Below are 19300 nucleotides of genomic sequence, written 5' to 3'. Positions count from 1 at the left end.
TGTAAGCCGAACTGTCAACAACACTGGTTAGTCTATGAAAATCGTATACTTTTAGATGCAGCCAGACTGTCAATTGTTTGAATGAGGATATGCATTGCACCACAAACCCACCCAGCCCTACTAGCCCCCACTTATCCACATAATGCTAGGCAGGGGGAAGGCAGTCTCTCCATCGCAGTCTATGTGCACCGAGCGTGCCGTTGGTGCACACACGCAGTTCCCAACAGTGACTGCTGCAGTGCCGGCTAAATAATTAATTAAATTGTTTCCCATCAATTAGGTCATGCAGCCAGAAGCTCTGTAATACGACTTTTTATTTTAATTTTAAATGCTACCTTGTTTGGTGTGTATTGTAGGCATATGAAACATTTCTACACAGCTTTTTTCATTTCAGAGAGGATACGCATGTTCAAACCAGAAATGCTCCCCACGTCAATGTAATTGTTCTGGCAATAAGGGCGTGTTCAAACAGTAGAAAACGAATGCCCCGAAATGTAAACGGTGGTGAATTGAACTTAAGAAATAAAGAAGGAGCAAATTGCCATCTAGGCTCAAAGTAAGGTCATTACCAAGTCCCGCGATACTTCATACGTGTTGTCGACAAGACCACCCTGACCACGGATGTTGGCCAGAGATTGGACATAGGCCTAGTAGAGATATGATTTTAAGCATCAAATGACCGCACCCAATGTTTATTTGTTTCAAAACAAAATGGAACGTTTCTAATCCGTATACATTTTGTTTGTTTTTTTGGGGGGGGGTTTGTCCTGCAACCAAATTATGTTTTTTTTAAACGTTTGCAATTCCAATGGAGGAGTCGGTACTGTTCCTGGCCACATTACAGTCTGGTGGTGCATAACAATAAACAAAGTGTGAGGACAAAAATAGACAAAAAGATAATAAAAAAATAAAAATAGAGATGAAAAACTGTTTATAACGTCCAATGACCAATGCCAACCCAATGCCAACCCTTTGGCATTCCTGCATTTGTATGGGGGATGCAGCAGCTGCCCACTATATGAATGGCTTTCTTTCTTTCTTTGGCTTTGACCTGGGAATTTTAGCTGTCGTAATAATAGGCATAGAGGAAATTCTCCACTGTCTATTATGGATAGGTTGACCAGAGATTATCCAAGTGAAAATGATGCTTTTTTTATTTGGCTTGACTGGTAGTTCGCAAACTGTCCTCTCATCCGAAATCGGAACACATGAGGGGGCGCATTTATGCGACCGATCTGATTGGCTGTTCAAAGGGGCGTGCGTCCTGCGTAACATCCGGGCTCCAGAGGTAGTGAAGATGGCGGCAGTGACCAGATGCACATTCACATCAATGAGACGCTTGGTAAGGTTTTGATTGACTTCTTTCTAAATGTCTTCTCCTAAATGTGCACGGTTTCTAAGAACTAGAGTAGAATGCACGACAACGATCCACGTTAGGGAAAGCTAACAGTTGGGAGCTTATATATCCTGAAACTAGGCAAGTCAGTTACCCAAAACTAGCTGGGCTTAGCCGGATCGCAAACGTTAGCTGGATGGGTTGACCGCCTAGGCTCATAATGGACCGGTGTGAGAAGCTAAAAAGTTCTGGCGTCCACATAAACTATGCTTTTGTCAGAGGTTTGCAAATCGTTTACTTTACATCCAGTTATATTTGGTTCTACACATGGTAAATGTTCGATCACACATACGACCCCATTGATTTGAGGTTGTGTACCTTTAGTTGACTCGCTTGACATTTTGCAACAAACAAAAAAAGAATGAGTCTGTTTTTCTCTCCTTTTTGCAAGGAACGATTATTTACTTTCACATCTGATGTTGTGAGAAAGATAGTTTGCATGTGAACCCAGTTGTTGGTTGTTGACGCTGGCGACTGAACTTGAGTGGCAATGTCAAGTCAGGTTACGGTGTCTTTGATGTCTTTGATCAGCTCAACGTCACGTCTGGATTCGTTTTGACACAAGTTGGCAGCGTTATAATACTTTTCCATAATTGCTGATGTATTGTCACGATGCCGCTGTGTCTACACTAATCAGTTTCAGTTCAATGATGTAGCTTAAACTTACATTATGGGGGATTTTTTGCCAATGCTCTTGCACTTTGTTCGTTTTTGTGTTCTTGCATTCTTGCGGAAAATTGAAATAAGTCCCCCAAAAATACTCAGCAGAACAAGTGGCGTTTGATCCCTTTGTGTCTGTGGCGGTGGTGTTTTCCTACCTGTGACCTGTGACCTGTCACAGTATGTCATGTGTCCTCTGGTCAGATAATGTTCCCCTTCCTATTCATTGTGATTTTGGATCTACTAACTGATGGGTAACGTACCAGCCACCATCGCACTTCAAATGCATTTGAACATTCATTATGTCATTCAGAACAGGAATTGATGTTACTGCAATTTTCATCCCAATCATAATGTTTGTCTTAATCATAATTGCAAAAGTAGAGTAATACAACTGTATTGTATCATTAATAACTGTAATTATGTCGTCAGGAAACTGCTTTGCAGGAGTGTAAGCCACTATCATTGTTATTTTACAATAATTTACATTAGATCAGTCTTAAAAACATGCTCTGAGATCAGGAACAGGAAGAAAGCCACAGGGAAAAAAACTATCAAAACATTCCTTCTGGCGAGTATCTGACTTCATTTAAACGTCCCACAATAACAACAAACAAGTAGGATGAAACAGGTTTTTGTTCAGCATTAGTGTGGTCTGTGGTCTTGTCGAGGGCGAGGCATTGTCATATGTGTTCAAGTTGTGCACAAGAGGTGCTTACTGCTTGGTCCTTGTTTTGTTGGTTGTGAGTATAAAGAATGCTTGTAATCCCTGAAAGGCATTTCCTTGATATTTATCATAATCAAGAAGTGTAGTTGACTGTGACAATGCATTTAAGCCATAGCCCTGGTTTAAGCCATACTAGAGGCTAGTATGTAAAGGCAAACAACGGTTCTAGGGATTTCAAAAGTTGGACTTGCTGAAGCAAGCCACAATATGAATGCGATTTATTTTATTTTTTACTCGATGTGTTTTTTATTTAGTTTTCAGAGACATTACAGTTAGAGATGCTCCGATCAGGGTTTTTGGTGCCGATCACCGATCACCGATCACTGGAATCAGTGATCTGCCGATCCGATATCACCGATCACAGCGTCGAAAATGGCAATTGAAGCATTCTATTTATTGTGTAGCATTATTTATGTTTTAAATTATTCTTAACACCATTGACATTGTATATTAAGTATTTAAATGAAATTAGGAGATGAGAAAGTATCATGAATTGACGACCATCTGTTTTATTGAATTCACAACCACCTGTAGCTTACTTCAGGAAAAACAAATAAAATGTGAAAATAAAAATCATAATAAATAAAATGTACACTGTCACATCAAATGTGCAACATTCCACTCGAATGAGAGGAACTAGGGGCTCTTAGAGAACTTGGAGCTTATACTGTAACTGTAGCTTTCCTGAGGAACAATAAACATACCCAAACTAAACTGCAACATAAACAGGCTATAGCCAAATATAAAATACTGTTTCAAGTCAGTCAGTTTCAAGTCATATTTAGGAGGAGATAAGACAGCAAGTCAGCAATAATCAATAAAACAAAAAAACAAAACATTGCACCTAAGGAGATTTCAGACTCAAACCTTACTTCTGATTAAGCAGCATCACTGGCAGATTAGCCTTGAGAAATACAAGCATCTCAGCGTTTTTGGCACTCAGCCTGTTCCTCTTATCATCTAAAATATGTCCTGCTGCTGAAAAGTCGCTCGCTATCTACACTTGTGCAAGGTGCACAGAGGAAGACCTAAAACTCACGCGCTAATAGTTGTTGTTGCTATGGGCCAAGTGACTTCCTGCTCGCGGGGTCACATGACGTCGGTGAACACTACCTACACTACGCTCGTGAAGTCGCGCTGGAACTCTGACCAGCACTCGTGGAACGCCTCTCGTCCAATCAAAGCACTCGGTCCCTTTATGACGTCGAGCCCAGTGTGCGCTTCGGCGCTCTCTGAGCGAATCGACGAACGCAGCAAATGCCGTATGATATTCGTGGTATTGAAAGACCTTGCGTGCGTTCCTCCGCAAGGTATTTCTTTTGAGCAGACATTACAAACGGCATATTTGTTGTCTCTTTCCGACACTGTGTAATATTTCCAGACTGGCGACGCCATTTTGTAAACTGATCGGTCATGTTTGATCGGCCGTTTTGAGAACTCCGATCAAAACCGATCAAGGCCATATCGGCCGATACTGATCGGCGCCGATCAGATCGGAGTAGGGGTGGGCATCGACGATCGATAATTGATCGATAAGGATCTTGGTCGATCACAAAATAAAACATTTGGTCGATCACCCCAAAATTTTTTTGTTTTTTTTGTTTTTGTGATCGACCAAATGTTTTATTTTGTGATCGACCAAGATCCTTATCGATCAATTATCGATCGTCGATGCCCACCCCTAGATCGGAGTATCACTAATTACAGTACGCAACAGACATAAGCACACAGACAAAACAACAAAACAAAACAAAAACAGAAACAAAAATAATAATAAATAACAGTTCGCAGAGTACTTCTCATATATAATACAAAGCCATTTTTAAGAAGTAAGAGGCATTGTTAGACGTTCCACGAAAGAAATGAAAGGCTGCCACACTGCACTAAACCTCCCAGTTGATCCCTGCAATGTGTATCTCATCTTTTCCACCTTGAGAAAGTACATCGCATGACATCACAAATCCAATGCGATTTATTTTAATGTCATTGCAGCTTTCACATCAATGCAAGCGCTGCAGCTCCCGGGTCCAAACTGCCAGACCAGAATCTACCTTCCAAGCCCATTCTTTCATCGTCCCTCAACTGTGTAGCGCCAGATTTTTCCGCACCAACTATGGTATGTTTACGCTTTCATAACCCATTAGGTAGTTGATTGACTGAGTTAAGTAGTCTTAAAAACATAGCTTTTTAATTGTGGATATAGCCTTACTTTAATTGAGTATCTGCTTTTATAGTCACATCCGGACCAATTGTGCCATTCAAACTCTCCGATATTGGGGAGGGCATCATGGAGGTGACAGTGAAAGAATGGTATGTATGTATACGAATATTACACAGTGCCTATGGTCAAGGTTTGTCTTGCTTACTCTGTGAGGCCCTGTCCACACGTACACAGGTATGTTTTAAAACATAGCTTTTTCTATGGGTTTTGGCCTTTTGTCCACACACAACCTGTGTTTTAGGTTCTGAAAACTCCTTCATAAATACCTGTGTACGTGTGGACTAGGCCTAAGTCTGCAAAAGTTTTGTTGAATGTGTATAGAGCAGCCAAACGGGGGTGGGCAGTTGACATGTGGGAAGTAAATGTAAAGAGTGAGAGAGGACTAGACACCGCTGGTGGAAGTTAGGATAGCTGTTTTCTCTGGGCATCACAACATTTGCAGACAGTGTATGTGGGAACTGCCATTGGAGGGCATTGAGGGGGCACAGAGAGCATGGCATTATGGAAACTTCCTGCCTTACTACCTGTGTGTTTGCACACTACTGTGTGTTTACACAAGACCTATCGCCCTTCTTCTGTATATACCATACTGTACATCATGACTTCACTGTACATATCATATTGAGACTCATCTCATGCATGTTCACGTTTTATTTACATTTATTTATACTCTTATTAATACCTCATACTGTAATCCCATGTACTGTGTACATATCATGTATTTTTGCACTAGGAAACTATTTGCATTAGTCTAGATGCCAGACTTTGCCAAAGTTTCGCTGTCCCAGGTCTTGTACTCTGTGCAATGACAATAAATTCGAATCTAAATCTAATCTAACAATGATGGCATTGGCGATCGAACTTAGTTACTCTAGCATTACTAAATATCAGTTTAAATTTGCTCTGAAATGTTTACATAACGGCAAAGCTAAGTGGACAAAGTGGCACAGCGGCCCTCTTACCTTCTTTGAGGAGAACCCTGTGATGAGGAACTTCTGTCTTGTGTTATAATAGGTATGTGAAGGAGGGGGACAAGGTGTCCCAGTTTGACAGTATCTGTGAGGTACAGAGTGACAAGGCATCTGTCACCATTACAAGTCGTTACGACGGTGTCATCCGTAAACTGTACTACGAGGTTGACGGCACAGCCCTGGTTGGCACGCCGCTGGTGGACATTGAGACTGAGGCAACTTCAGGTTGGTGTGCTGCTGCTTTCCAAAAAAGAATTCCACTGGCGGACATCTGTTTCTTTCCCCACTCTCTCACCATTGGACAACACATGACCCAATACGCTGCAGATGCATCCAAAGAGTTCAGAGAGTCACAGAGTTGTTGCAGTTATCGCATGCAGTGGATATGGGACCAAATACAAACCTTTTGACTACTTGAAGATACTTACGGTTAACTTGTCCAAATACGTATGACTTCAACACATGGGGGTACCACATACATAGGCCTAGTGTTTTTATTTCTAAATGGTAAAAACGTATTGATGTCAGAAACACACACACACATACAATGCACTGACAGTGTAATTTATATTAGTTTTACATTTATTCTAAATTACAACCTACATAATTATTTTTCGATTGCTCTTTTTGCCATTGTCTTTTAAATTATTGTTGCTTATATATTGTTTTTTTTTTATGTTCTATGCACCAACCTCACCAAGTCTATTTCCTGTATGTGCAAATATACTTGGCAATAAAAATAAGTCAGATTCTGAAAAAACAGCATTTACACAGGTCAAGTTTGAGAGAATTTGACTGATGTGGCGTCTCTTTCTGTCAGTCGTGGCCCATGAGGAGGACGTGGTGGAGACCCCGGCGATATCGAATGACGAGCACACCCACCAGCAGATCAAGGGACTGAAGACTCAGGCCACACCAGCAGTTCGCCGCTTGGCCATGGAGAACAGTGTAAGTTATCAACAAAAGACACGTATACACCCATACCCAGGGTCTGGTGGGGTCAATGGGTCACAGACTTCAGGCAGTTATTGCATGCAAAGGATAGTGCTTAATCTATAATTGACGTTATATGAATCTGTCACAGTAGTTTTGGTGCCCTGAAATAGGGGCACTACTACTATTATACTATAATTTGTATACTATTACCATTTGTTTGTGTACTGATTTTTGCCAATTATTTAAATCTACACAATACTTGTACAACCAAGTGTTGTAATTTCTAGAAGGTGAAACCAATACACAAATGCCCTAAAATAAAAGCAGAAACCCTATAGTTTAACATCATAGCAATTGTTTGATTTTGAAATCCAAACTTTTGGAGTATAGAGCAAAAAGAAGAAAACATGCTTCACTATTCCATTACGTACACAGTACGTCACTGTATATAAGAAAAATGGTGTCAAAATAGTGAAACATCCCTTGGGTTGGGTTACCAACATACCCCATTCCTCTCCAGATCAAGCTAAGTGAAGTAGTCGGGACCGGGAGGGACGGACGGATCCTCAAAGAGGACATTCTCAACTTCCTGGCTAAACAGACGGGGGCCATCTTGCCCTCTAGCCCATTCCATGAGATCCGCCCCCCTCCTCCAGTAGCAGCGGCCCTCTCACCTGCTGCCAAACCGATGGCCAAGGTGCCTCCGACTGTCACACGCCCGGCCATGCCCAGGCCCGTCTTCACTGGCAAGGACGTCACTGAGCCCCTGAAAGGTGAGCCCCCCCCCCACAGGCTCATGGGAACTAACCCTCTATTTGCTTTGTAGGATACATTTCTTCTTCTTCTTTTTTTTATGTTTTTAGGGCATTAGGGACCTTGTGATTATGCGCTATGCTCATTAAGCACTTTGAGTTGCAACGTTTGCAGGAAAAGTGCTATACAAATAAAAGTTATTCATAATTATAATGATTATTATTAGTGTGCTACACCACTAAGCTACACCACTAAGCGCCAGCGTACAATTCTACAAAGTAGCGCTAACATTGAACAGCCATGGCATGATTCATATATTGCATCATGTGCTTAAAAAGCTGTATGCTTTCAAGTAACCATGGCTAGTTACGGGTGCAAAATAATATCGCAACTTGGGCTGTATAACATTTCTCGCATAGCCCTATTCATGTCTTGTGTCGTAGAAATTAGACCATGCCTTTTTTATTGATATACTGAGATGTCTGTAATTAATTGCCGTAAGTTTTGGGAATGTACCGGTATTGAAATGTCGTCATTGTCATGTTTGTATACGACCAGGTTTTAACAAAGCCATGATGAAGATCATGACCGCAGCCCTGAAGATCCCACATTTCGGGTACTGTGACGAGGTGGACATGACCCGCCTGGTGAAGCTGCGTAAGGAGCTGAAAGGCCTGTGTGAGGACCGGGGGGTCAAGCTCAGCTACATGCCCTTCTTCATTAAGGTGCCCTTTGACCCCTAAAAGCATCTTCAATGGAGATTTTTACATTGGAAGTGTGATTTTAGTCCAGGACTATATAGGCTTAAGCCTTGTCTGCTGTGAAACCGGCCCTGGATTTCATAAGCTTAATTTAAATGTCAATAGAATGGTCAGCTTGTTGTCTTGACGATGATGTTCTGTCGTCTGAGCAGGCTGCTTCCCTCGGACTCCTCCATTACCCCGTTCTCAACTCCTCGTTGGACGAGTCCTGTCAGAATATCACCTACAAGGTAAGAATATCACCTACAAGGTAAGAATATCACCTACAAGGTAAAGCTCTCAAGCATTGTTGGGTCCTGTCAGAATATCCACCTACAAGCTAAGGCTCTCAAACATTGTTGGGTCCTGACTCCTGTCAGAATATCACCTACAAGCTAAGGCTCTCAAACATTGTTGGGTCCTGTCAGAATATCACCTACAAGCTAAGGCTCTCAAGCATTGTTGGGTCCTGACTCCTGTCAGAATATCACCTACAAGATAAAGCTCTCAAGCATTGTTGGGTCCTGTCAGAATATCACCTACAAGGTAAAGCTTTCAAGCATTGTTGAGTCCTGTCAGAATATAACCAACAAGCTAAGGCTCTCAAGCATCGCGCACTTGTGTAAGGGAATTGTGAATGTGTGAGTGCTGGAGAGAGAAACGGTTTTTAGGCCTACTGTCTCAACAGGAATATTAAAATGTGGAAAATGTGCTTACTCATAGTATTGTCATAATGAAAGTACTGTATTGACAATATTCCGAGTGATAATCAACCAATGAACTGCCAGATCGAAAAGAAAAGTTGTGTTGCTAATTTATTACCTCAATGTTTTTGCCTAGTGTTAAAAAGTACAGTTCTTAGTCAGTCATGGTAGACTCTGGCACTCAGAGATTATTTCTGACTACTTAGGGGACCCGCCCCCAGTGGCAAAACCCAAACGGGATCTAACTCTTCTTGCCTCTTTCTCCTTTTCCCACCCCTTGTGTCCCACCCCCTTGTGTCCTGCCCCTTGTGTCCTGCCCCTTGTGTCCTGCCCCTTGTGTCCTGCCCCCTGTGTCCCACCCCTTGTGTCCTGCCCCCTGTGTCCCACCCCTTGTGTCCTGCCCCTTGTGTCTCGCCCCCTGTATCCTGCCCCAGGCGTCCCACAACATCGGCTTGGCCATGGACACGAGCCAGGGCCTGCTGGTGCCCAATGTGAAGAATGTTCAAGTGCTGAGTGTGTTTGACATCGCCGTGGAGCTGAACCGCCTGCAGACCCTCGGGGCCACGGGCCAGCTGGGCACGGCCGAGCTGACGGGAGGCACCTTCACCCTCTCCAACATCGGCACGGTGAGCAGGGGGGGGTGGCGGTAGGGGGGCTGTGGCTCAGGAGGTGGAGACGGCGTCTAACGATCGCAAGGTCGGCAGATCAGCGGTTCTGAACACCAGCTGGCCACATGTCGAGGTGTCCTTGGGCAAGACACTGAACCCCAAATTGCTCCCATTTTGTTTATTTGTTGTTGTTTTTTCTGTACATTTAATATTGGCCTAAAATGTTGCTAAAAAAATCGTCTGTCTTCAACCCCCGATAATTGTTATTAGCATCGGCCCTGAGAAAGCCTTCCCTGTCGATCTCTAATTTACTGACAAAGCACTCTAGCATCCCAGGACGGCCGTGGCTATACGGTCAGCATTTCAACTGCCAGCACTTTAAGGCCTTAAGTACATCTATTAATAACAAGTGCGTGACATGTAGTCCCTACCTTTGCTAATAGGGATAGTGTAAAGGCAGAAGAATTGCCTGGTGTGTTAAGCTAAACAAAATTAAATTAGATTCAACTTTATTGTCGTTGTCGTTGCAGAGTAGAAGTACCAACGAAATGCAGGTAGCAGCATCCAACCAGATGTGCAAATGTGATATAAGAACATGACAGTGATAGGTATGGTAGTTAGAGGTATATACATTTATGAGCTAAGTACAGTTAAGGTAGCCATGTACAGAAATGTGGTATTGTTGATTGATTACCTGATGTGAAAGCGAATAAGCTAATCTTATAAGAGGCTTTGTAAACACATGAGCCATGAAAATGAATAACATGTGTTGTTTTCTTATGTGTCTGTGTAAATCAGATTGGAGGAACCTATGCTAAGCCGGTGATCATGCCTCCTGAGGTGGCCATCGGAGCCATTGGGAAGATCCAGGTTTGTGAATCATCATGAATTATGTTACATATCAGTTACGTTAATTGAAAAAGAAGAGAACGCACACCGCAGAAAACTTAGGCGAGGTGCTGGCGACGGAGCAGAATACTATAGAATGAAGTAGAAGCCGCACACTCTAGTTCCAGGTGCAAAAGTGTAGATTTCAATTGACAACGGTTTCGGCCCTAGCCTTTGTCAAGTCTTACAAACAACATGGTGCATGACAGCCATTAAATAGACAGGCAGGCTAGATTGAATAGGTAACACCTGTGAGGACACGGGACCTACGTGAGATTCCAAATGACATATCAGTTACGTTGTCATACAATTTCAATGCATTTATGCCGCTTCTTGATCATCCCAAGATTCAACTAGAGAGATTTATTCACATTTGATTTTAGAGGGATGCACACCTGCTCCTCCAACATGCACCATAGGAGGTATGTGTTACGGTACATGTGGGAATACGGTACATGTGGGAAAATTAGGGTTAGGGTTAGGTGCTATGTCCACTTGGTACATGCTGGCATGTCTAACCCCAACCCTAACCCTAACCCTAACCGTAGCACCCTAGCACCTAACCCTAACCCTAGTTTTCCCACATGTACCGTATTCCCACATGTACCGTAACATATGTATTGTAAAGCACATTCCAACCCCACTCAATTTGTCAGTTCTTCAATTCTCAAATCGTTCAAGATGAGTCCATTGTCCACACAAACTGTTGCGTAGATTTCACTTAGTGCATAAAATAATTGGCAACATGTTGATTTTGTGGCAAAATATGCCTTTAATGTCTGTGTATGGTGGTATGTGGTCCTGTGTGGCTCAGTTGGTAGAGCATTGTGCTAACAACGCTTAGGTTGTAGGTTCGATTCCCTCTGGGACCATATATACTGAAATGTACGCACTCACTGCAATGCAAGTCAAGAGGAGTCCATTGTCCACACAACCTGTTGTGTAGATTTCACTTAATGCATAAAATTATTGGCAAAAATCAGCCAAAATATATATAACGATGGCAATGATGAGCAGCGCAGGGGTACGGACCCCAGCTGATGATGGGAGCTGGGTGTTGGTTCTAGTTCCCAGGTCAGAGGGCATGTGGCCAGCTGACCTGGGGGGGGCCGGCACGATACAGACGCCTGACTGAGCCATCGTCCTCACAGCATGACAAAGAACGTTCTCTGACCTCTGACCCCTCTGACACTGTTGGTTTATTAGGTGCTTATGGGTCTGTGTTTTTGAATGCACAATGGAAATAAGCAGTTCTGCTTTGTTGTGCTATATCCTTGATAGTTTTAGAACTAAAATGACGTATGTATGAAGCTGCTTCAGATGCATTGTTATTTTGTCTAATTTCAAAATCAATGCTCAAAATGCTAAATCAAAATCAATGCTCAAAATGCTAAATCAAAATCAATGCTCAAAATGCTAAATCTAAATCAAAATCAATGCTCAAAATGCTAAATCAAAATCAATGCTCAGGATAACTTCATGTTAATTAATTGTCAACTAATTATGATCACGCCCCCCTTTCTTAGGTCCTCCCGAGGTTCAACTCCAGGGACGAGGTGGTGAAGGCTCACCTCATGAACATCAGCTGGTCAGCGGACCACCGGATCATCGACGGCGCCACCATGTCTCGCTTCTCCAACCTGTGGAAGGCGTACCTGGAGAACCCGGCGGCCATGGTCCTGGATCTAAAATGAGCCCGCCGGGCCTCCGTAGGAACGCAAAGCTCTCTCCCAGCTATGCAGATTCAGCCAACAGCCATGATTATGTGAAGATGGTTCGTCTTGCTGACTCACTATGGGTAGTCACATTGACTGGGTGTTACTTTTCCCCCTCTTCCTCCTTTCCAAACCTTCCTCATACCTTCCTCATACCATGGATGCACAAGCCACGGAAAACCGATATACCTTGTTAGACAAGTATAGTAGCAGTCAAAAGTTTGGACACACTTTCTCCCCCATTCAATTGAATGGGGGGGAAAGTGTGTCCAAACTTTCGACTGGTACTGTATCTCACAGTGGTCTGTTGTTGTTGTTGTTGTTGTTGTTGTTTTTTCCTTGTGTGTGTGGCCTTAGTTTGTGTCGGGGGCCTCTCTTCTTGTTGCCTTACTGACAGAACGGTTATGAGCAGTAGCGCTGTTTACCGGAGGACCTAAATGTTGGGAGAAGAGAGCCTTTTGTAACCTTACCCTACTACTGTCTATCTGAAGGAAAACTGTCCCCCACGTTGTCCCCTCAGCAACACACAAGAAACTCACTCCCTTGTAAAAGGCATCGTTGCTGTTAGGGATGCTCCGATCTGGATTTTTGGGGCCGATACCGATCACCGATTTGTTTCCTCAAGATCAACCGATACCGATACCGATACCGATACCGATTTTTAAAAAAATACATAACTGACTGGATAGCCTAAATATTTTTTGCTTTTTAGACAAAAGTTTTGATCCATTAGGCATCAAGCAAACGCAGACCCATTTTTATGGCATAGTAAAGGTCTGGCCTATCACCCAGTTAGGGCCTGAAGCCCAAGTCAGTCGATATGGCTGTATAAAAGACATCATAAACGTGGCCTTCATGGTTTACATACTGTTACGTCCTCCTATGTTTTCTGTTCAGTTATCTGTCTTCCCCAGGAATAAAAATAAAAAAAGATCGGTTTTTGCGATCGGCCATTTTTGACGATCACCGATCGAGTCATTTGGAGTGAAATCGGCCGATTTAAATCGGTGGCCGATAAATCGGAGCATCCCTAATCGTTGCTGTAATATTAGCTATTATGATAATAATTGTGTGTTGTCACAACAGCTAGTGGACAGAAAGCTCATATCCATGGTTGGTTACCCGATCAAACTGTGTTTGACAAACTTGTATGATACAAGGGTGCTGCTTTTCTAGAATGTTCTAACTGCTTTTCTTGTCGTCTGATAATGTTATTTTGTCTTTAAAGGAAAATATAGTTATTGGTTGGAACACCCTAGTGTATTATGTATTTGTATTTTCGGAATGTGTGCTGTGGGGCTTCCAAAAATGTTTGGAAGATTATAGTTTTGCAGGAACTGGTGACATCACCAACAAGCCACTGTACTGTCTGATATGGAGTATGGATCTAGGAAAACAAGTTTTAATAAATTTGAGGTGTAAATATATTTGTCTCTGAAATATAGCTTTTTTTGTTGTCTTACTTCATCGTAACCCAAAAGGCAGTTTTTTCTTTTCTTCCCTGAGTGGGGCAGTCCCACTCATATGTTTCCTTTTATTGACAGATACAGTAGAGATTTAGACAGGAGGATGGGTAAGAGAGAGAGAGGAGGGATGATATGCAGGACATCCGGAATCGAATCAAAAGGCTGTTTTACATCTGTGTCGAGAGAACGAGTGTTTTTAACAACTTACAAACAGAATGCATACTGTAGCTTTGAAATGTGTTTAAAACTAGTGACTCCATTTCCCCCCATCTGCCCCATCTCTCAACTTTAAACCAATCAGGTGAAGGGGCCAGCCATATGGCTGGAAAACAAATGAGGCATTGCACCTTTAACTGTCTTTTGAAGGCATGTGTCAGTCAGGGGGGGCTAGGACAAATGTCCATGAGCCAACTTTAGCATGTGACTCCCACCATTCTCAGTGTTCTACCCCGGCTAATATTAGATCCAGTCTCTCCGGTCATGTTTCTTTACGGGACACGACTGACAAAGGGAGAGGACCTGTGTTGCTACTGAGTGACATGATTTTCAACAACACTGAGGGAGATATTCACACGAGGACATGTCTGAGGAATGTATTACATGGGTTTGAACTTGAGGAGGGAAACACAAGTTGTTTATTTTGGTGGGAACTGGAGCTGAACAATTGAGATGAGATGGGTAAGTGCTGGCTTCAAGATTTGACCATTGCAAAACTACTACTAAGGGGTTACATTTCTCTAGCCCTGTAGCTCACTTTTAGGGGAAATCAAGTGGCAGGACTTCCCTTTAGTTTAAACACACATTAAGGATTGTACCTGTTGAAATATGTGTATGATTTAAGATCACCCTACCTAATCTGGCCCTGTCTTCCTCTCATGGCTTTACAATGCAAATTAGCAGTGACTGGTGAGCCTTTGTTTTTCTGAGACTGGGAGCTGTACACAGTTAATGCAGGCTCACCATGACGGGTGTGTCAGTGTGTTTTGGAGCTGTGAACTCCATCAAGGCCCTCTGGGAGACGAGGATTAAGAAAAGCAAAGAGGATCTCCAGAAAACAAACAAAGCTGCTGTAGGTAGGTGAGTGACTGTTCTCTTCTTAGAATCTGCACCCATCTGTCTGTCTCTAAGCAGCACCTTGCTTTTAGTGTATTTTATCTCTTTTATCTGTTTTCTTGAATCTGTATTTTATCTCTTATCTTTTATCTGTTAAGCACTTTGGGCGGCTGTTGTCGTTGTAAATGTTGTGCTATATATATACACGTTACTTACTTACTCTTAACATTGTAAGCAATGTACAGTAGTTCTAAACAGCAGATCATCAGGTGAATGTTATTTCTTAGACTGAAGACTTTTCAGAGCATTGTCAGAGAAATGTTAGAATGTACAGATTTAGTTCATTGGAAACGAAGATACTTCACGATTATTTTCTCGCAGGGAGGTGACCAATGTTTTTGTACATGTCTTAGGCAGCCGAAAACAGGCCAAATGAAAGAGCAGAGAAGGAGTCCAAAACCTCTGAGAAACGTTGGTCTGTGTCTGACTGTCATGCAATAGAGCTCCACTCCTCTGCTCTAGGTTGGCCCACGGCCCATGGGAAGACAGGATCGTCTTGGCCAAACTGAAAGAGAAGGTGGTGACTGAAGAAGGCCGTGTCATTCTAAGGATAGAGAAGGAGGAGTGGAAGGTACCTTTTGCACATTGTTCTCACATTTTCATGAAAATAGCTACCTACTGCACCATTGGGGGTGGGGGGGGGGGGGGGGGTGGCTGAGGGGAGATCCTATAGGACTCAACACCTGTTAGTCAGTACTCAAGTTGTAAAAGAAAATCAGGGGGGACGGTGGATTTTATCATATGGGGACAATTTTAGCATCCCCACAGCGCCAGTGACTTCAGTGTCAGTGACGTGGTAAAAATGTCATTGCATGTGTGCGTTTCCCCTCGCCTCGCCCACAGTATTTTACTCAATATGCGCAAAACTAAATGTTGAAATAGCAGTAATACCACGTTCATTGATAAAATGACCTAAGGGATGGAAAGGGGGGATGGCAGTTTTAGAAGGGGGATGATTTTGACTGTTTTTATTTCAGGGGGGATGCCTCACCCCCCTCATCCCCCCTCAACTCGAGTGCTGCTGTTAGTAACCTGTTGTTGTTTAGTTCTTCATATTGCTGCTAACACCTGTGGACTTCCTCTGTTCTGTGACAGACGTTGCCTCCCGTCCTGGTCCAGCTGCCTCAGCTGCAGGAGTGGCAGCTCCACAGGGTCGGCCTGGAGAAGATACCACGCTTCATCGCCAGTTTTGAGAATCTGATTGTTCTTGACCTGTCCCGCAACGCCATCACAGAGATCCCGAAGGAGATCGGTCAGTAAAATCAGATCATTTTAAGTTAAAATCCTTAATATTTTGTTATATTTGTAGGCTACTGAAGGCTAGGGTCCACGCCCAAAATGAACTGTACATTTCGATTCATCTATCTTATAAGATAGTATCTTTAAATAATATATATGATGATAATATCTTTAAATAATATATATGATGATAATATCTTTAAATAATATATATGATGATAATATCTTTAATTCCTTACTGCACAGAGAACTCGTTTAGAAGAACCCATCTCATAAATCATGTCATAAATGAAAGCGAATTAACAAAGATGAAACCAAAGATGAAGCCAAGATTGCACTTTTATGATGACTGTCCTCTATGGGTTTTGACGGTCACTTCTCAATATCGCCCAAGACAAAGTGCTCTGAACTGAAGTTAGATCTATCTTAGTCAGTCTTATTTCACTCACGACGTTCACTTAATTAGTCCAGTTGAAAAGTGCAATTTAGTCTAAGATTAATTAGGCTGAACCTTTGTCTGGGAAATGCAAATCTTTATGCAGATCCCATTTAGCTGAAGTACTCAAGTATAGGCCATTTAGCTGACGCTTCTAGCGACTTACATTGCAGTGAGTGCATACATTTTCTGTATATATGGTCCCAGCGGGAATCGAACCCACAACCGAAGCGTTGTTAGCTCCATGCTCTACCAACTGAGCCACAGAGGACCGTTGTATTCAGCTGTGCAGCTGTTAATTCATGAACTGTGTGTGTCTGTCTGTCTGTCTGTCTGTCTGTCTGTCTGTCTCTCTCTCTCTCTCTCTCTCTCTCTCTCTCTCTCTCTCTCTCTCTCTCTCTCTCTCTCTCTCTCTCTCTCTCTCTCTCTCTCTCTCTCTCTCTCTCTCCCTCCCCCTCCCTCCCTCCCTCCCTCCCTCCCTCCCTCCCCACCAGGTAAACTGACCAGGCTTAGGGAGTTGCTGGTCAGCTACAACAGAGTGAGCAGTGTTCCAGAGGAGCTGGGCTGTTGCCAGAGTCTAGAGAAACTGGAGTTGGCAATGAACAGAGACCTTGACGAGTTGCCTGAGGAAGTACGTTAATATGGCAGGAGCATTGGCTTAATGTCACATCCGTGGAACCAAGGCCGGCCGTGGCTACGGGCAGGGATGGGCTCAGCCCACCCCAAACGTGCATCGTGCCCAGAATTGATATTGATATTCTGGGGGGGGGGGGGGGGGGGTGTTTGAATGTTTAAGGTCATAATTTGTTTGTACTGTAGGCATTGCTACTGCTAGAAAGAGACTCCCCCTACCCCCCCCTCCCACCCCCGGTGGTTCATCTTGGCCTTGCTACTGCTGCCCCCCCCGCCCTGTCGGGCCCTGCTAACCGAAGGTGTCGGTTCTGGTGCCGGGCCTGAGTGGAACCTTCCTGGTGCATGGTGTTGTCATGGTGTTTCTGTGCTGTTGCCATGGTATCTCTGTGCCGTTGTCCTCAGATCAGCAACCTGAAGAAGCTCTCCCACCTGGATCTCTCCATGAACCAGTTCACCACCATACCGGACAGCGTGGTGAGCCTCCCGGCCCTGGAGTGGCTGGACATGGGAGGGAACAGGCTGCAGGAATTACCACAAGACATTCACAGGTACAAGAGTACACATTCATGGAGTTATCATCATACCAGATCTTTTCTGCCTGCCGCAATAAGATTGTACAACTCCTCCTCCGGCTGGGGGGTGTTTAATTAAACTGGACTGTTGTTATTGTATATAATGTTTCAGATGTCTATTTATGTCTATTTAAAAAATATATATATATTATTCAATTGTCACTTTATTTTGTTGTGGTTGTTGCTGCTGTAACGTCTTAATTTCCCCTTAGGGATCATTAAAGTACCCAATCTATCTATCGATACCAACATACTGTATCTAGCCACTGCATTTATGATGGCAAGTGATGGCACTGACCAGACACACGTGTGCTACACTTGCTCTGCCCAGGATGGAGAAGGTGCACACACTGTGGCTACAGAGGAACGAGCTGGAGCACCTGCCGGACAACATCAGCCGCATGGGCAGCCTAGACACGCTGGTGCTTAGCAACAACAAGCTACGTGACATTCCCGCACTGATGGAAGACATGAACAAGCTCAGGTGAGTCTCAGGTGAGTGCCTGACTGCTGATGTGTGGTCTGGGGCGGAATAGAAGAAGGTCGGGGGAGACAACTAACTAACCTACTAACAAAATGCAACTGTGCTAGCAAGCAGTATAGACAAGTCATGAGTCACTCATGTCATTGACAGAAAACTTTTTTCTTATCCAAAACAATTCTGGGGTGCTTGGTGGTGTAACGGGTAAAGCGTTGACCATGTGACCGCAGGGTTATATCCTGCATGTCTTCCCTTCTCTCTCTCTCACCCATCCTTCCTGTCAAAATCTCTACTGTATCTGTCAATAAAGAAATAAAGAAAAATATGAGTGGGACTGCCCCACTCAGAAAAAATTACTTAAAAAAAGAAAATTCTCCCCCCCCCCCCCGATTTTGTTCATGACATTTGCAGGTTTGTGAATTTCCGAGACAATCCTCTAATATACGACGTGGAGCTTCCGACCCCGAAGAAATCTGACGAGGACGAGGATGAAGAGGATGACAGGGAGTTGTTTGGGCGAGACTTCATGCGCCACTACATCCAGGAGACCCGGAAGAGAGTTTACGCTGTGCTCAACATGCATCGTGTGTATCACCTTCAACATGCTGCACTTTAACATATACAAACTGTTTTTTGTGACATGTCTCCTCCGTTTACACTGTCCTTTGAACCGTCTGTTTCAGGGACAAATTGCATCTCCGAACTGAATGTGACCCTTGAAGCTGTGGCTGAGACTGCACCATCACTGTGACTGCGCTGTCGTCTGTGATGGCTTCTCTGTCTGCTCCTGTGCCGTCTGTTCCTGTGCCCTGCCTTGTTGCCGACAGCATCTCGTCCTCTTGCATGGTCTTGTCATGACTCTCAAGTGTATTGTTATGTCACATTACACAAGTGTAAGATTCTTAAGGACAATGCACACGGCGTGCGATGCGATTTTGTCGCACGCAACATTCGATTCTCAATTCACACCACCGAAGTGAGTGGGTGTGAATGGAGAATCGAATGTGGTCGTGCGACAAAATCGCATCGCACGCCGTGTGC

The 19300-nt window shown here is 43.5% G+C and overlaps 2 protein-coding genes across 2 annotated transcripts; both read left to right on the top strand.

The window, feature by feature from the left end:
- The first annotated feature begins 1278 nt into the window (after positions 1-1278).
- dbt (dihydrolipoamide branched chain transacylase E2) lies at positions 1279-13744 on the top strand. Its single transcript, XM_080536597.1, has 11 exons — positions 1279-1342; positions 4776-4899; positions 5018-5093; positions 6019-6200; positions 6796-6923; positions 7432-7684; positions 8223-8389; positions 8578-8655; positions 9543-9734; positions 10515-10586; positions 12131-13744. Exons 1-11 carry the CDS (start codon positions 1298-1300, stop codon positions 12296-12298), a joined length of 1485 nt encoding a protein of 494 aa, XP_080392723.1. The 5' UTR covers positions 1279-1297; the 3' UTR covers positions 12299-13744.
- A 1002-nt stretch (positions 13745-14746) lies between these two features.
- On the top strand, positions 14747-18875 carry lrrc39 (leucine rich repeat containing 39; the record flags this gene model as incomplete). Its single annotated transcript, XM_080529464.1, has 7 exons — positions 14747-14862; positions 15361-15469; positions 15994-16150; positions 17068-17204; positions 17609-17754; positions 18110-18262; positions 18671-18875. The coding sequence occupies 7 exons, from the start codon at positions 14747-14749 to the stop codon at positions 18873-18875; spliced, it is 1023 nt and encodes a 340-aa protein (XP_080385590.1).
- Between the last annotated feature and the right edge of the window lie 425 nt (positions 18876-19300).

This window comes from Nansenia antarctica (genome assembly GCF_963989245.1).
Source record: "Nansenia antarctica genome assembly, chromosome: 1".
NCBI classification, from domain to species: Eukaryota; Metazoa; Chordata; class Actinopteri; order Argentiniformes; family Microstomatidae; genus Nansenia; species Nansenia antarctica.
The sequence above is the reverse complement of the archived record's forward strand: the minus strand, read 5'-3'. Positions and strand labels throughout refer to the sequence as shown.